The sequence below is a fragment of the Saccostrea echinata genome, unplaced genomic scaffold (assembly GCF_033153115.1).
Source record: "Saccostrea echinata isolate AGI-Se365-2 ecotype Australia unplaced genomic scaffold, CSIRO_AGI_Sech_v1 ptg000043l, whole genome shotgun sequence".
NCBI classification, from domain to species: Eukaryota; Metazoa; Mollusca; class Bivalvia; order Ostreida; family Ostreidae; genus Saccostrea; species Saccostrea echinata.
The window spans coordinates 2,591,388-2,609,974 of NW_026889792.1; the positions used below are offsets into that span (position 1 = coordinate 2,591,388).

At 34.7% G+C, this 18,587-nt stretch overlaps 1 protein-coding gene across 1 annotated transcript; it reads left to right on the plus strand.

Annotated features, from left to right (window-relative positions):
- Nucleotides 1-8,208: 8,208 nt before the first annotated feature.
- On the plus strand, nucleotides 8,209-18,315 carry LOC133201355 (maternal B9.15 protein-like). Its single transcript, XM_061337168.1, has 4 exons — nucleotides 8,209-8,639; nucleotides 13,270-13,396; nucleotides 13,619-13,795; nucleotides 13,948-18,315. Exons 1-4 carry the CDS (start codon nucleotides 8,329-8,331, stop codon nucleotides 14,410-14,412), a joined length of 1,080 nt encoding a protein of 359 aa, XP_061193152.1. The 5' UTR covers nucleotides 8,209-8,328; the 3' UTR covers nucleotides 14,413-18,315.
- The last annotated feature ends 272 nt before the right edge of the window (nucleotides 18,316-18,587 follow it).

Sequence of the window (18,587 nt, forward strand, 5' to 3'; positions counted from 1 at the left end):
CTTTATTTTGATCCATTATAATGTTAAGAATATTTTATTCTATTTCAAATTGTGTCATTTACTTAAGATGTCCGATTATTTCATTTTACATCAAAGGACAACTCTGGCTGCATATACAGTACTTTAGAATTAGAACTTTTCTGTGAGCAGTGCATGCTTGCTTCCTTATAAACACGATTCAGTAAAATTATGAGTGGTGTTCTGAGTCTTCCTTACCTGTTTTCTATTTATGGATGTTGGTCAAATTAGAAGTGGGGGAGGGGGGATCAATGTATATTCGAAATGCAAAAAGGGGCTAAATAAGTCATTGATAGGCATTTTGCAAAGCATTTTGCAAAGAAGTATTGAACGGTGGAAAGCTATAAGCTTCCCCTTCTTTCACATGCACCCGAAAATGAAATGAGAAATTGACCTGTGGCAAACATATTTTGGACTGAACTGAAGTGTAAAATTGCAGGTACGTTGAGTCGTTAATGCTTTATACAAATGCCTTTTCACTTATTGGTAGCATAATATAATCATATGAAGTTGTGGTTTGTATATCGTAAACATTTGTTTTTCAAATTCGCCCTCTCCGTCCCTTTTGGAAAAAAAAAAAATTAAGATCCATGCCTGTACATGGGCGTTATACGTTATGTTTGTGTAGAATGACTGTAAAAATTGATGTCACTGTAAAAAAAAAAAATCTTCCTATAAATACTTACATATTATACTTACGGTATCAGTTTGAAATTAATTTACTAGTTAATATTCCAAATTACAATTAATTTGAGTTTTCACTGCGTAATCAAAATTACAAATTAGCAACTCAAAAATTGCATATTTCTAGTTCGGTTTTGGAAATATTCTAACGTAAAAGACAGACCAAGTTACGGGTCTTCCCGAGAATGAGCTAAATTTTGACAGTTATCATCACACACCTTTTAAAAATTTGCGAATTGGCGCCTTGATTTGAGATTAATATATATTTTGTCAAATTAGTTAACTTATTTGTAATTTCAAATCAATCATTTGTTTTTTTTAATTTCATAATTTGTCCATTGAAATTAACGAGTTAAAAATTGCTGATTTATTTTTATTATGAAACTCCCTGGCATTTATATAAAAAATATGAATAAATGTATCTTGTGAAAGTGAACTTAAACTTAAAGATGTTTGGAAATTTTATACTGGAGAAAAAAAAATGAAGGCACTCGATCCAAGTGAATACGAGTATGTGTAATACATGACAATATACTTAGTATTTACCCATAAGCTATTTAGCTGCATGGGGGTCACCCGGTACAGGGTTATGATGATTGGGAAGAACAACATGGTTAGAATTTTACAGTGAGAGGACGGATACATTTAGTATGAAATTTATTCGAACAATTTAATTCTGCGCCTTTATGGGCATACAACGCATGGATAAAGTACTCAGTTTAACAACTGGGGGTATTTAGCAGTATAAACTCATAAAGATTTGCCTTATCTTTTCTGGACGGTATGTATACAGTCTGCGCAGAGTATACATACATCGCGGATTAAGAATTTTAAAGATGTACTGTACCGCGAGTATCTTTAGAAGATCGAGAAGCGCCCTTGTAGGAAAGACCAAGTCTAAAGGAAAACAAGCAAATTCAAAGAATTGTAGTCCCCCACTTTCGGTGTCTTGTAGTGGATAGATGTCATTATTTATGGCATATTGTAACTGTCTTGCTTGTGTGTCTTGTTTTCATGCAAAAAAGACATAAATTATTGATTTAATAACAGTTATGGCAAAGATTATATAGCTTCTCAAAATCAAACATGAAACATGAAGTCAAACATCATAATATATACAATCCAAAAGGTCTTGTCACAAGTAATGCACACGTGAAAAAGTATGAAAGCCCTGTCTCTCATGGAGCATATAGGTTATGGTCAAGGTTAAAATTTTTCACAAGTAGGTCAAACTTCTAGGTCAAGGTCATGAAGTAAAAAATGATATACTTTTCTGAAAGGTTTTGTCATAGGTAATGTACATGTAGAAATATGTAAGTCCTATCTTCTCTCATTCAAAAGTTTTTACAAATGTAAAATTAATATGAAAAAAGTTAAACTTTGAGGTCAGGGTCACGAGGTCGGAAAAAAAAACAAACAAACAGAGTATACAAAATCGGAAAGGTCTTGAAACAGGTAATGCATATGTCAAATATAAATGCCACATCTACTCTCAATCAAAAGTTATCATCAATGTTAAAATTTTTGAAAATTATGTCAAACTTTAAGGTCAACATCATGGGGTTAAAAATCATAATGCTTGTCACAGGTAATGCACGTGCCAAATATGAATGCCCTACATGTATTTTCACTCCTTCAAAAGTTAGTAACACTGATAAAATGTTTGAAAATTAGGTCAAACTTAAGGTCAACGTCACGAGGTCAAATATCATAGCACATTTGGAAACATTTTGCCACAGGTAATGCACTTGTCAAATATGAACGCCCTACCCTATGTCATTCCAAAGTAATCACCAAAGTTAAAATTCTCATGAAAATCAGGTCAAACATGAAGGTCAAGGTTAAAAGGTAAAAATCATAGCATACTCGGAAATGTCTTGTCACAGGTAATACACATGTCAAATATGAAAGCCCTATCTTTTCTCAATAAAAAATTATAATGAAAGATAACAATTTTTGAAAAGTAGGTCACACTTAAAGGTCAAGGTCATCGGGTCAAAAGTCATAGATTTTTAAAAAGGTCTTGTTACAAGTAATATACATGTGTAATATAAAAGCCCTATCTTTTCTCATTCAAAAGTTATGACCAAATTAAAGTAATGTTAAAATTTTTGAAAGTAGGTCAAACTTCAAGGGGTCAAAAATCATAGTATATTTGAAAAGATCTTGTCACAGATAATGCACGAATAAAATATGAAAGTCTTGTCTCTTCTCAGTCAAAAGTTATGACCAAGGTTAAAGTTTTTGTGACAGACAGGTACGAAAGAGATTTAATATCCCCTCGCTCTCGCGAAAGCTGAGAAAAATGTTACATATGGTAATTTGCACCCCATTTTGCATACAAATTTGGGCTGGGTAGGACTTACAGTAACTTGTGTATGGATCATAAAAGTCAAATCCAGCATTTGAAGCAGCTAGGTTCGGTAGAGTAAATCCTTCTATGCAAGTTTGTATCAGGTCGGCCATTAGTTACTTTGAAATAGATAAATTCCAAATACTTATCTGTTCATTCAACTGGAAAATGTAGGTCATATCTAGCATCTAAAGCAAGCTGATAATGCAACCCAAGATGTATCAGCCATGTAGATTTGGTACCGATAGGGCATATACTGTAGTTTCTTGGGAATGAGACCTGCTCCAGAATATAACCTGTTCAGTCATTCATAAAATGTAGGTCAGATTCAGCATCCGAAGCAAGTCTGATAGTGTGTATTCCTAGATGCACCATCCATGCAAGTTTGGATAGGGAATGAGGCCTGCTCCTAAAACTTTAACCAGCTTCAAAAAATTTTACCTGCTGCAAAACCTTTAGCCTTGTCATCTTTATGGAAGATATTGGGGAAAATGCAGCATCTGAAATCTGGCTGGCATTGAATCATACAAGATGCATCATCCATGCAAATCTGATCAATATAGGGCATTGCATTACTGAGAAAGAGAAAACTGCTCCAACAACTTTAACCTGGAACGCCGTCGCAGAGGGTACAGCATAAGCTCCCCCTCCCCCAACTACATGCATGTATATGTCGAGGTGAGCTGAAAAAAAATAAATAACTGAAAAAAAATCTAAGTTAGTCACTTGACGAGACTTCAATCATTTCCCTTTGCTCCAGTGGTCAAACATTTTTGACTATCCTTTTATCATGTCTACCAGGTTCTGAACACATATTTGACCTTGTGTCTAAAAAGATCGATAAAACTTATGAAAGTCATTTTCATCTGAAAAGATGAAGTCCCAGTGGGTATCAAATTTGTTGAAATGACAATAAAACTGGTCAAATAGCTCACCATAGCCTAGTCATAATTAGTTTTTATGTAATTAACGTACGTATCTACGAAAGCCTATTAGGATCAAACTATCACAGTGTAAATTTTGATTAAAAACAATTTTAGTGACATGTTTTACCTGACTTTGAAATATACTTTTAATTATCTGTAATTACTTTAAATATCACGAAAAACTTTAATTATGCTAATTACTATGTTACTCAAAACGCGCCAATTTAATCAATTTACTCAACATGTCATGAGTTATTCTATCTAAACCATCTGTCACTCATGTTCAGAATTGTGCTAATTGTCATTGTTATACTTTATTATTTATATGTTACATGCATCATTGTTAATCAGTGAAGTCCTAGGCTTCGGATTGTTCGGGTGTAATTTTGGATTTCCAGAATTCACCCTACCGACCTAAGTTATAATAAAGTGCTATTCCATCGTTAGCATTTTTATGTTTCATTGTTGCCGGAAAGTTTTTTTACACTTATTGTCCCCGGTGATAATTTGGTGGAGAAATCCTAAGGGTATAACACCCGGGACTGCTGCATATATTTTGTAGCAGTTTGATCCTGAGTACCAGCAACTAAGCGAGTTTCCCCAAGACGGTCAACAACTATAACCTCAACCACACCATGCAAACCTGGAGAAAAGGATTTTACCGCTCCTCCCCAACATCTTTCCAGCGCCATTGTCTTTCGCGTCCTTGGATCACACCAGGACCAGCACGAATTTTCTCGACACCGGGATCCAGTCCACGGTGCTATAGGTGCGGGAAAACTTTCTTCCACGGCCACCTTTTCACGTGTCAAGCTACACGTTCCGAGTGTTTCGTGTGCGGAAAACTTGGTCACCATGCGAAAGTATGTTTCTCTTCTGCAACCACACCTTACCGTTCCTCCCAAAGGAATACATTTCCAATGGCGTCCATCGATCATTCAACGATCAAAAAGGATCAAGCCAAGGGGTCAGGACGGGCCTGCTTGAAGACAAACCCGGGAAACCCGTCTGTAGGATCGCCTGACAAAAAGTCGTCAAAATGCGATTCTACTGCAGGTATGTGTATTTCTCGGACTGCTTCCAAAAAAAGTCCGAAGAGTGTTGCTGTTGCGGAGACGCAAAGGAAGAGTGTACTTTATCTGCAGACTAAGTCCGTAAGCAAAAGGCGCAGGGATTCAAAAAGAATAAAGGACTATTACGACAGATTGCAGTTAGTGAAATCTTTACCATTCCAAGACCTAAGTTCCGAAGATATTCGTAATTTATTTAAATCAACAGGCCATACCATCCAACTAACTGCATTACAGAATAAAAATAAGACCTTAAAGACAAAAATTAGTGAACTAATACGGAAATGTGACAATCTTCAGACCGTAACATCCACTCTTCATAAACAAATTTCAAAGTTACAGAACAGACCAAACGAACGAAGACCATACGACTCAACTAGACGTGTCGACAAACAACACCCTTTCCTCCCGCTACCAACACCAACCAAGCGTTACTGGTACCAACAACCTAGTGTTCCACATGCCAGTCCCCGGTGATTCCTGAGACGAGGACGTCTCATTTTTCGAAGCGAGAGGGAATTATCACAGTGTAAATTTTGATTAAAAACAATTTTAGTGACATGTTTTACCTGACTTTGAAATATACTTTTAATTATCTGTAATTACTTTAAATATCACGAAAAACTTTAATTATGCTAATTACTATGTTACTCAAAACGCGCCAATTTAATCAATTTACTCAACATGTCATGAGTTATTCTATCTAAACCATCTGTCACTCATGTTCAGAATTGTGCTAATTGTCATTGTTATACTTTATTATTTATATGTTACATGCATCATTGTTAATCAGTGAAGTCCTAGGCTTCGGATTGTTCGGGTGTAATTTTGGATTTCCAGAATTCACCCTACCGACCTAAGTTATAATAAAGTGCTATTCCATCGTTAGCATTTTTATGTTTCATTGTTGCCGGAAAGTTTTTTTACACTTATTGTCCCCGGTGATAAAACTATGGTAAAAACAAATTTAAAAGGCGTTATAACGCCTTTTCAAAAGGCGTTATAACGCGAAAAAAGGCGTAATAACGCCTTTAGAAAAAGCGTTATAACGCGGAAAAAGGCGTAATAACGCAAATAAAGGCGTAATTACGCCTTTGGAAAGGCGTTATTACGCCTTTTAAAAAAGCGTTATTACGCCTTTTTAAAGGCGTTATTACGCCTTTTAAAAAGGCGTTATTACGCCTTTCCAAAAGGCGTTATTACGCTTCTTATGTTTCAATATATGACTTACTTAGCCCACCCTGGGGGCTGATTATATTTAGATTTCCAGGAAAAAGATTTTTAAATGTGTAAAATATTTTCAGTGTTAAACAAACTTAGTCCTTCTCTGATGCCAGACACCTCTACCAAGGTGCATGGATTTCAGAAATTTGGTTGAAGGCTAATTGCTCATTATACCTATGCAAATAGTTTGCCTGTTTTTTTTCCAAGAGGAGAGAAAAATATTTCAAATTTGACATGAATTTTTAATACATGGCTAGCAAAGCCCAAAGCTGGCTCTGCCTATATCCTGGATTTTCAAAAGTAGAGTGTTGACTTCTCTTAATACGCATGCAAACAGCTGTCTGCGAGATGTGCAGGAATATAGAAAATACTATAATTTATAATATAATTTTTAATATTAAAGCTATAATCTAAATATTGCATAAATAAAGGTGGCTTTGGTTCAATCTTTTATATATTTATTATTTTAAAATAACGCCTTTCCATTTTTGGATATAACTCCTTTTCAAACAAACAGGCCGGTTGTGGGGGGGGGGGGGGGGTTTCCCCCACCCCACTTTTTGGGAGAGTAGTCTTGTTATAGTTTAAATATAAAAAATCATTTATTGATTGCTTGGTCCCTTAACATTTTGTTGCAGTATGGTTAAACTCGGGCAAGTCATTGCATTTAAAAAAGTTTTACCGAAAAGTTAGAAAAAGATTCCCCTTAAGGCAATTTATTTTTTTTTGGGGGGGGGGGGTGTTTCTGGGTTTTTTTTTGTTTGCTTGTCAATTTCATGGGAGGCCCCCCCCCCCTTCAAAATCACGGGCCTGTCAAAGACATAATAATGGCTCTTCAAAAGGCATAATAACGCCTTTTGGAAAGGCGTATTTACGCCTTTTTTCGCGTTATAACGCCTTTTGGAAAGGCGTAATTACGCCTTTATTTGCGTTATTACGCCTTTTTCTGCGTTATAACACCTTTTCAAAAGGCGTTATTACGCCTTTTTTCGGCGTTATAACGCCTTTTAAATTTTTTTTTTACCGTAGTTTGATCCTAATAGGCTTTCGTACGTATCAGTTAGTCAGTGTGATTTTTTTTCCGAGTCGTCAATTTAATTGACTTTTAATAAGTGTCATGACCTACTTATTGCATTCTCATCTGGAAGGTTTTTAGGGGTCATATAGTGTCTGACTTAGGTTTTCAGTGTTCTGGGATAGTCTGAACGCCTTCGTTACCCCCACCACATCCCACCTACTTATGCATTGCTCTACTGTTACATGAACTGATGAATCTAAGCCCCCCTCCCCCACCTACCGAATAATTTCAAATTATGTAATGTTTCTGCTTGCTTTTTAATTTGGATATTTCAACTGTTCAACCAGGTTTTTATTTCGCTAGGGACCTCCATATATATTAAAAATTGTTCCTTGACAGTGGCATCGTGCAGAAATCCTTATAGAAACTAATAAACAAATAAAACTAAAAATTTCCACAATGTAGGCGGTCAGGAAGGTTCGACAGAAGCACTCTCAGCTGCTCAGTGCTTTTAAAACATGCTTAAGGACACGAACCCCCCACCCCCCCCAAAGGCTATTGCATAATTGCAGTATAGACCCCCTGTTGGTGTTTTTTTTTTACTTATTTGATAAAGTATCTTGTGCACTAATCCATTCCATCAATCTGAAAAATTACAAAGAAATTCCTATCGCACTTTATAACAGCTATAACCTTATATAGAAAGTAATGAATAATTCGGGTTTATTTACCAGTTTTCATTGAGTGTTTCCTTGATATATTATTTAATTCTTTTTTTGCCATGACAATTACTTTACTTAAATACCAATAACCATGAAAACCTTTGGTAAAAGTCAAATTTCCGAAATCAGCTGACAAAAGTACGGGAAAATCCGCAAGCAATTTTATTGGACATTTCGTAGACAAATATTTTGACCGAAAACGAGGCAGTGACTCAACTTGACGACACGATTGAACAAGAACGAGAAAAACAAGGGCAATTTCGTTAGATGCCCATGAATTCAGTGAACGAGGACCACCTGAAAGACAGTAAATATGAGAGAAGAAATTGGTGCAGCAGTTTTGTTTATTACTCGATTGATACGCCTAAGCGGTAGCGTTTCAAAGGAGAAGGTTGTAGAATTTTCTGATTCTTTGTCCGCCATTTTGAACGAAAAATTCACAAATCATTGGTATCAAGATCATCCAGCTAAAGGACAAGGATACAGATGTATTAGAATAAATTCAGCAGAACCAATTGATCCAGTTTTGGAAGAAGCAGCTAGAAACTCAGGACTACAGTATCATGACCTCCGACTTCCTTCCGAATTGACTCTGTGGGTTGACCCAAAAGATGTGTGCTGCAGGTATATTTCATCAGAAAATTTAATAATTGAATAATATAATTCTTGTAACTTACTTTTTCTAAACGGTTGTTTGATGGAAATGTAACGAATTTGGACTTATTTTCAATAGTGGAAGTACTCATCTCTAATTAAATTTTAGTGTCCTACTCCTAGTACTATGAGAACAAAGAAAGAGAAATGAACTTTCAAAATAAAGATGTACTTAAACATGTTAAACTAAAAGTTCTTAAGTTTATTCCTGGAATGTCTACTTGAAGGACTGTTATAATTATATCATGACTGGAACACACATTAGCATATTTTCTTATTTCTTCACATTTAGGACACTTAGATAGGATTTTCTTCAGGGTTGCGAATAAATAACCAATCGCCCACATGCAAATGTGAGAATTTTGTCTGAGGGCGGCCAATTCTTGATTATGTTATCGCCCACGTGGCAACTTCAAATTTTATTGCAACTTTTCCAGAACCTGACTATTAAAGCCACTTTCGTTTTCATTATTTCATACCTCTGAAACGTTTTCTAGACCCTGAATCGCATCAATATTATTACTGTGAGAGTTCTCAGAGTGAAGAAAAATGCATTAAATGCTGATTCAGAATACCATGCAAGTAATGTTGAAAGAAAAATGGAAGGCTGTGGACAGCAAAGTACATGTCTTCTCGGAGATTGATAAAAAAAAAAGATTGATAATTTTTTACTAAGTGGACAGAAATTCTTGGACCTCAAAATATTACTCTTAGGCTATTGTTATATTACTGATAATATTAATATAAGGGTAGTAAAAGTTGTGAAGTTGGGGGCCCATATGGTCCCTAAGGTTTTAATTGTTACTTGCAGACCTGATCTATTCATTAAAATGATGTTGTCCTAAAGCAGTGATTATTTTAGGGCCGATTTGGGGCCGAAATTCGGCCCCAGTCCCAATTGAAAATATACCTGTATTTTCCCCAAATGTAGTGGAAGTTTTCCCAAAGAAAAACTTACAAAATATGTAATCAACATGATCAATTCAGTTTGCTTATTGCATGTTTTTCTGTGAAGTTCAAGCAGGTTTTGTAGCACTGGTTCTCTGCCCTTGATTCCAGTCGCTGCCGCTAGGAATTACAAGGACAGGTAACCACCGCCGCCATGACAGTGGAAAATCTCACTGCTTTGTCGCACAAAGCAATTGCGCATTCTAAAAATAAATAGCATCCATGCTTGCTGAGAAGAATGTTAGGTGGATCAAGTGATCTAAATAACAGAGATAACAAAACGTAGCGTATCTAAATTGAAGAATAAAACAATGAAAAACATGGGGAAAATATTTAAATAACATGACAGTGACTGTATTGACTGAGTATATAGTTTACAAATGTCACAATGAACTCGAGAATGTTCCAATAGTGTTAACATTGTGATCCTGACGCATAAACACATAAATATACAGTGATTTATGGAGTTGGAGAGGCGAATTAAACGCTATCATTCCCTGTAAACTTAAAAACATAAATAAAGGTAAAGATCATCTTGTGTCGTAGTTGAATCAATGGGTGAATGGGAAAATCATAGATTTGAGTTATTTTGATAAAGCCTATGATATCGCTTGCCAGTGATTTTTAAGGCAGCACTTCGTAACGGTTTTAGATGGTTAAAATCCGTCTCCTTTCTTTGTTAACGGTAGTGTGGAGTGCAGAAAGAAGTTTTGTTTACAACAGCATTATGGATTTACGCTAGTTTAAATATAGATTTTTATCATCATTGCTGTTTCCTGTGACGCGATAAAATGGCAGTGGTTACCTGTCGTTGGTTTTTCAGGGCGCAAGCGCCCATTAACCAATGTCAGGGTACCAGTCTAGCAGGTTTTGCTGTTCAGCCATGTTGGATTTCTTCATAATTAGATAATTCAAACCACTAATGTTCTTAATGCAAGTAATTAGATAATTCATACCAAGAAAAGACTTGACTTGTTATAACAATTGTTTGTTAAAGTAATACAAAGACAAAAACAAAGCTTTTTGACAATGTTTTTTAAGTGACTGGGTTTTCTGGGAGCTGGGAGGTTCCCAATTTAGCCTAATTGACGCTGAAATTCCCAATTCTGAGTAACCCAGCCCCCAGTCCCAAAGAACTGAAAAAAAAACACTGTAAAGACTGGTTTAACAAAAGAATTCAGGGGGTGTGCAATTAAAAAAAAATAAGCACTAGCCCACAGGCTAGTAGCAGCAATAAAGGTACTAGCCCCAAGTAAAGAGTTAAAAAGTTATTTAGCCCAAAGGGGGGGGGGGGGGGGGGAGAGTAGCAACTAATATTGAAAAAAAAAATTATCGTTGAAAAAGTCAGGGTTTTAATGACATTCTTTTTAAAATTAATGTTTAATTCTCATTAGTAAAATTGAATTATGTATAAATCAATAATTTTGATAGAAAATAAAAATGAATTTAAATGAATTATCTTATGAAAAAAAAAAACGATCGTTTTTGGAAGTAAATAAGTGAGGTAGTACTGCAAAATGGAAAAGATTATGGATTTACGAACAATTGAAGCATGCTGCCTGGAAATTTTTCATTGGTTTGGAATTTAAAAGCAACAAATGAGTGAAAATACCGATAGTGGTTTTCATGTATTACATTGGTAGCTTCAATTTTTACTAGCCCAAGGGGCTACCTCCGTGCTGAAAACTACTAGCCCGACCCCGAAAAATGGTAGCCCCAGGTGATGCTAATTGCACACCCCTGGAATTCATTCCTTCTGTTGTCAATTAGGGCTGGGATGAAACAACTCTTTGTATATCAATACATATCTTGATATTTGAGCCGAGATACGATATGTATCATGATATGTTTAATTGGTTATAAAATCTTTTTTTTGTATTGAAATGAACAAAACATTTATTCACATATGAGAATAATTTACCGGGTATGCAAAAAAGTATTATATCTGTTGTAAAACAAAATTATTTTATTATGCCCCGCCATGAATATGGCCGGGGCATATAGTGTTTGTCATGTCCGTCTTCCGTCCTTCTGTCCTTCCGTCCTTCCGTCTGTCCTTCCGTCACACTTTGCGTTTAGCTCTGTTCAAAGCTCAGTTTCAAAGAAACTATCCAAGATATTTTTATCAAACTTCATATGCTGATAGATATTGATGAGGGCTATGCAACTGCATCAACATTTTTTGACCTTGACCTTTCCTTTGACCTTGACCTCACTTTTCTTAAATTAGTGTTTAGCTCAGTTTTAAAGATACCATTCAAGATAGTGTAATGAAACTTCATATGTTGATACCTTCTGACGTAAGCTATTCAACTGCATCAACATTTTTTGACCTTGACCTTTCTTTTGACCTTGACCTCACTTTTCTTAAATTAGTGTTTAGCTCAGTTTTAAAGATACCATTCAAGAAAGTGTAATCAAACTTCATATGTTGATACATACTGATGTAAGCTATTCAACTGCATCAACATTTTTTGACCTTGACCTTACTTTTGACCTTGACCTCACTTTTCTTAAATTGGTGTTTAGCTCAGTTTTAAAGATACCATTCAAGATAGTGTAATCAAACTTCATATGTTGATACATACTGATGTATGCTATTCAATTGCATCAACATTTTTTTGACCTTGACCTTTCTTTTGACCTTGACCTCACTTTCCTTAAATTAGTGTTAAGCTCAGTTTTAATGAAACCATTCAAGATATTTTTAAAAAAACTTCATATCCTGATACATACTGATGTAACCTTTTCAACTGCATCAACATTTTTTGACCTTGACCTTTCCTCTGACCTTGACCTCACTTTTCTTAAATTAGTGTCAAACTTCATATGGTGATACATACCGATAAGAGCTATTCAACTGCATCAATATATTTCGACCTTGACCTTTTCTTTGACCTTGACCTCACTTTTCTTAAATTAGTGTTTAGCTCATTTTTAAAGAAACCATTCATAATATTTTCATCAAACTTCATATGCTTATACATACTGATGTAACCTTTTCAACTGCATCATCATTTTTTGACCTTGACCTTTCCTCTAACCTTGACCTCACTTTTCTTAAATTAGTGTCAAACTTCATATGCTGATACATACCGATGAGAGCTATTCAACTGCATCAATGTTTTTTGACCTTTACCTTTCATTTGACCTTGACCTCACTTTTCTCAATTTGTGTTAAAATGTTGCATTACTAATATACCCTCGGCGGGGCATTCATGTCCTATGGACATATTTCTAGTTCAAGTGGTGTTATTTATTATGTATTTCATATTTATATTTATACATATATATAGCATATTTACTTTATACATGTATATTAAACACAAAATGTTAAGTAAACAAAGAAAAACATATGAACATAAGTCAGTGGCAGATGGGTCCAAAAGAACATGAAAGTACTTGAGATGTGTATATGGGACGCTTGTGAAATGTATTAGATGCTCATGAATTTTGCACTAATACAGCCATTTGGGCATCCATAAAAATGGAGGCGCTCATGCATGGGGCGTTCTGGCTTTGGAATGAACTGACAGTAACTCGAAGTAAATATATTGTTCAACATGGTTATAATACACTGTAATAATTAGTCTCTGAGATAAAGATCTATTTTTGTACTGATGAATAAATACTGATCTGTATTTGTATGCAGGTTTGGAGAAAGCAGGGGCTCTTTTTGTACATTGGCAACTACCAAAGATGGCAACTTAGAAAATATGGCACACTCTATAAATATTGAAGAACTGTTGAGACAAGAGACAGAGAGACACAACCAACAGGTACAATAGTGTCTGCTAGGAAATGGATGTAAAATTACTGGTTTTTAACAAAGTTCTTCTGAAATGCATTGTGCAATTTTTATAAAGCTATTACAAGTGGAACTATTAGAAGTGGAGCCCCCTGAAAAAAAAATGAATTACTACAATGTCTTTGCAATTGTGCCAGGCTTGAATATCACCTAGGCAAAGTTTTGCATTTTAATGTATTGTCTTTTATTTCAGGTTAATATTGTGACTACAAGAACTAATATGAATGTGTCTCAAGCCAAGTTTACCAAGGGTATTCATAATGCCAACTATTATTCCAAGTTCCAGAACAACTTTTACAACAACCAACAATTCCAGAACACCCATAATCGTTTCCGTCCCCAAAACAAAAACAACAGAAAACAGGCACAGGTAATCACAGACCAACTTAAGGTGCAAAGAATTTCCTTAGGATATTTTGATGATAAGAAATATAATTGAAATAATCTTTTATGGCAGAAGGTTTGTAAATTTCACATATGGTACTGTGTATTGTTATTTAGAGAATTGTTTAATTTTGATAGCATGAAGAGCAAGTTAATGGAGTGAGAGTCTCCCCAGACCATGTGAATGAAGTCAGACAGCAATTTATGGACCAAGTCAACAGCATTGTTAAGGAGGGAGAGAAAGTGTGTGAGCCCAAACCTATGTCTCCAAACACAGCAAACTCCTCCTCATCTAAAAACGCAAAGACTGATACCTCTAGCAAGGCCCCCCTCTCCAACTCTACCAAGTCCACTCCCAGGTCTAATAATGATAATGAGACTACCAAGTCCAACACTGGTGGTTTAAAGTCAACCATTGAGAACTCGAAACCCAGCTCTGATAAGTCAAGTATGGATGTCAAATCTAACAGACCATCTCAGGCCAAAGGCAGGTACCAACCAGACCAGAATACCTCAGTCAAACCAGGCAGTTATAATGGAGGCAAGGGTACACACTGGCTCAATCGCACACACTCAAAATTTAATTCTCAGAAGGTGTATTAGATTTGATAAATGATTTGATTGGATGTGATGCAGGAGATATTTTTTGGTTAAAATAGATGGATAAAATGTGATTTTAGTGAAGTGAACTGGCTAAGAAAAGATTTTTCAGTATGTTCAGATGTGTAGGTGTTTTTTTTTTTAACTTGAACAAGAGATGTGATAAATTATCTAGTCTAGTGCTTCATTTTATTTCACTGCTGGTAAAACATCTTGTGCTCATTTGTAATGCCAGTTTTTAAAGATTTTTTTTTCTTGCCAAAGTAACCACTTGGCCATCAGGTTTTGTAAATAGAACAGCCAACTCCATTTCTGCTCACACATTTAGTCAGTGGTCATGAGAATTGTTAAATCTTGAAATGTTTATTGATATTTATCATGAAGAGTGTTGTATATGAGAGCTCTGTATATTTATGTGTGGTTTATATTGCCAGATCAGACACTGCCATTAAATACAGAAAGTTGTCAGAATGGCTGCCCGATTTTTTTGTTATTGTTGCTCCATTGATATTATGATTTCATTTTGAACATCTCAATTTGTCATAACCAGCATATGTAGCAGGTTGTATAGTCATAGGACATACATATGTATATATATGTATAATTTATATTTAAGTATATACAAGGTTAATTTCATTAGATGAAATGGCAGCAGATATTCCACGTAATATATTTACATAGAAGTCTCAGATCCATGCAATGTAAAACATAAAAGAACAGGGTACGAGTATCCGTCATTGATCTGTCAGCATTAATGGGCTCTTTACAGGGAAATCTGTATATATAAGGACTTTCCTTTCATTATAATTGATTTTGATTTAATATTTGTTTATTAATCATTTAAAAATTATATTTTCATTCAAGTATATTGTAACATTCAAGAAGGAGTGCATTGTATATATACACTACTCAGGATAAGAGAATGTATTGTTTTACTCGGGCTATTTTTTTGTCATGCATTTCACTGAGTGCTATGGATAATTGGAGGAGATGTACATTTAAGTTAATTTATTCCAGTGTTATATCTATTTGAAAAGGGAGACATTTGAAATTAATTGGGGTGTACTAAGATAACACATACAAATGAATTTGGTACTCAAGCATACATTTCCAATTGAATATGTTACAAATTCTGATCGTCCAGAGTTATCTGTGGCATCTCACGTTAAAAAGGATTACTGCTTTAATGTTAAGTAACTGTTTTTAGCTCTACTGGTCAGAGACCAGAAGAGCTTATGCGATAGTAAGGTGTCCGTCGTCCGTCCGTCTGTCTGTCTGTCTGTCTGTCTGTCTGTCTGTCTGTCTGTCTGTCCGTCTGTCTGTAAACAATTTTTCAAAACGCTACTCCTCCTACAGTTTTGGTCCGATTTCAATATAACTTGGCACACAAGTAGACTACACTAAGATACATAATTTAGTGCATCGGTTTTTGATTTTGATGGACGGTGTTGCTGTGGTTACTAAAAATAGAAATTTCTGTGAAATTCCTTTAAAACGCTACTCCTCCTACAGTTTTGGTCCGATTTCAATATAACTTGGCACACAAGTAGACTACACTAAGATACATAATTTAGTGCATCAATTTTTGATTTTGATGGACGGTGTTGCCATGGTTACTAAAAATAGGAATTTCTTTAAAATTCCTTTAAAATGCTACTCCTCCTACAGTTTTGGTCCAATTTCAGTATAACTTGGCACACAAGTAGACTACACTAAGATACATAATTTAGTGCATCAGTTTTTGATTTTGATGGACGGTGTTGCCATGGTTACTAAAAATAGAAATTTCTGTGAAATTCCTTTAAAACGCTACTCCTCCTACAGTTTTGGTCCGATTTCAATATAACTTGGCACACAAGTAGACTACACTAAGATACATAATTTAGTGCATCAATTTTTGATTTTGATGGACGGTGTTGCCATGGTTACTAAAAATAGAAATTTCTGTGAAATTCCTTTAAAACGCTACTCCTCCTACAGTTTTGGTCCGATTTCAGTATAACTTGGCACACAAGTAGACTACACTAAGATACATAATTTAGTGCATCAGTTTTTGATTTCGATGGACGGTGTTGCCATGGTTACTAAAAATAGAAATTTCTGTGAAATTCCTTTAAAACGCTACTCCTCCTACAGTTTTGGTCCGATTTCAATATAACTTGGCACACAAGTAGACTACACTAAGATACATAATTTAGTGCATTGGTTCTTGAATTCAATGGACGGTGTTGCCATGGTTACTAAAAATATAAATTTCTGTGAAATTCCATTAAAACACTATTCCTGCTACAGTTTTAGTCTGCTTCTAATATAATTAGGCATACAAGAAGACTATACTAAGATACATAATTAATTGCATTGGTTTTTGAATTCGATGAACAGTGTTGCCATGGTTACTTAAAATAGAAATTTTTGTGAAATTCCCATTAAATGTTACTCCTACAATTTTGGTCTGATTTCAATCTAATTTGGCACACAGTTAGAATACACTACGATACATAATATGTATTTCTGTTTTTTTTATTTGGGTGAATGGTGTTGTCATGGTTACTAAAAATAGAAATTTCCGTGAAATACTTTCACAACGCTACTCCTCCTACAGTTTTCATTTGATTTCAATATAACTTGGCACAGAAGTAGACTACATTAAGATACATAATTCTATTCATTGTTGCATGTTGCAATGTTTCAAATCCAAGTGCTACTTTTCTTTTGTTATACAAACAGACCAGTAGAGCTACAGTCTCATCAGAGACTTCTGGTTGTGTTGTGTACTTTTGCTATTTTGAATTTTCACCTGATGTCCCTCTCCCTAAAATGTTATCTATGGTAAGAAATGAAGTGCCTTACAGAGTCTTAAAAGCATTACACTTTACTTGGTGAATTGAATTGAGTGCAACAGTCTGCTTTATGACTTAAGTTTAATTCTTGCATGGTTATTTTATTTATAATTTGATAAATATAAAATTTAATGCATAAGTTTTTTTTCTTCAAAGAATAAAATGCTATAAAATTCAATATACTAAGAATTCAGGTATTGCATACTTGAATTGAAAATGCATGCATTAAGCTCTAGTGAATTGTCTTAAAGTGTTTCATTTAAATTCTTTTTAATCCAACATTTTAGTACATGTATGGTATTTTCTACTCTTTTTTTTGCCCCTTGCTTATCTGCCTTTACAGTAGAAGTGCTTTTCCTCATTTAAACCTCATAGTGGTTTTTCATTAATTTTTTTTGTATTTTTACCCTACATGGATGAATATTTATGTTTGAACACGAGTAAAGCTATGCCCTGAAAGATCTACTGTATCAAAAAATCATGTCACAAAATCTTATATAAATAAGTCCTCATTACATTCTATAAAATGCATATTTAGTGTTCTGTTTGATCTCTATGATTTTTGCTAATCATGTGCAATATGCCTATCTAGGTCATCTTCTAAACATTGACCAATCATATGATACAGACAAAATATGCATTTTTTTTTGGTGTAACCTTATTTTCATTCCATTTGATAGCATGTTTCTAGAAATCCCACAGACTCTTTCAGTGGCATTGATTACCTAGTATGTAGCCTAGTGTACATGTATGTGTAAATTGTTTTTTTATTTTGTGGTAAATCTCAGTAGGAAACCAGTCTCTTTATACCTGCCTCACAGAAAATCAAATGTTATTTGCATTCAGGAATTATTTTTTTCTTTCATAGCATTTTTGTTTTCTGATTTGTGATAGTCAGATCATTATTGACATGTGTGAAATTAAAATTCATTTTATTCAGCATGTGTACTGATGCAAAAAACACAAAAGCCTCATATATGAAGATCTAAAATGTTACACTTGTGCTACAGAGATGTTACCGGTTACTTTCAAAGAGATCTGGTTTAATAAATTTTTATTTAATGTACAGAGATGTTTGTTATTGTAAATGGAGTCTTTAAGCTAATGTAGGTCTGGAGAAACTTGACAAGCAGGGATATACAAACATGCTGATGTGAAAATTTGAATGTTCTGTTACATGTTCAGTTGTCTCCTTTCTATTATGTCTACAGGAGAAATCTCATCTAGTTTGTCAAAGGTTCTTGTACTGGAGAAACTATCATTCAGAGATATGACTGCTACAGAAAAAAGAGAAGCAAATATACTAAAGTATTCTAACAGTTTCTTTTACCTTCCCAC

What these genes read in the sequence shown, in the direction of transcription:
- LOC133201355 (XM_061337168.1), top strand. Translation starts at nt 8,329, where the DNA reads ATGAGAGAAGAAATTGGTGCAGCAGTTTTGTTTATTACTCGATTGATA. An exon ending in CCAAAAGATGTGTGCTGCAG is followed by an intron (nt 8,640 to 13,269) that starts GTATATTTCATC and finishes ATTTGTATGCAG; the next exon opens with GTTTGGAGAAAGCAGGGGCT. An exon ending in CAGAGAGACACAACCAACAG is followed by an intron (nt 13,397 to 13,618) that starts GTACAATAGTGT and finishes CTTTTATTTCAG; the next exon opens with GTTAATATTGTGACTACAAG.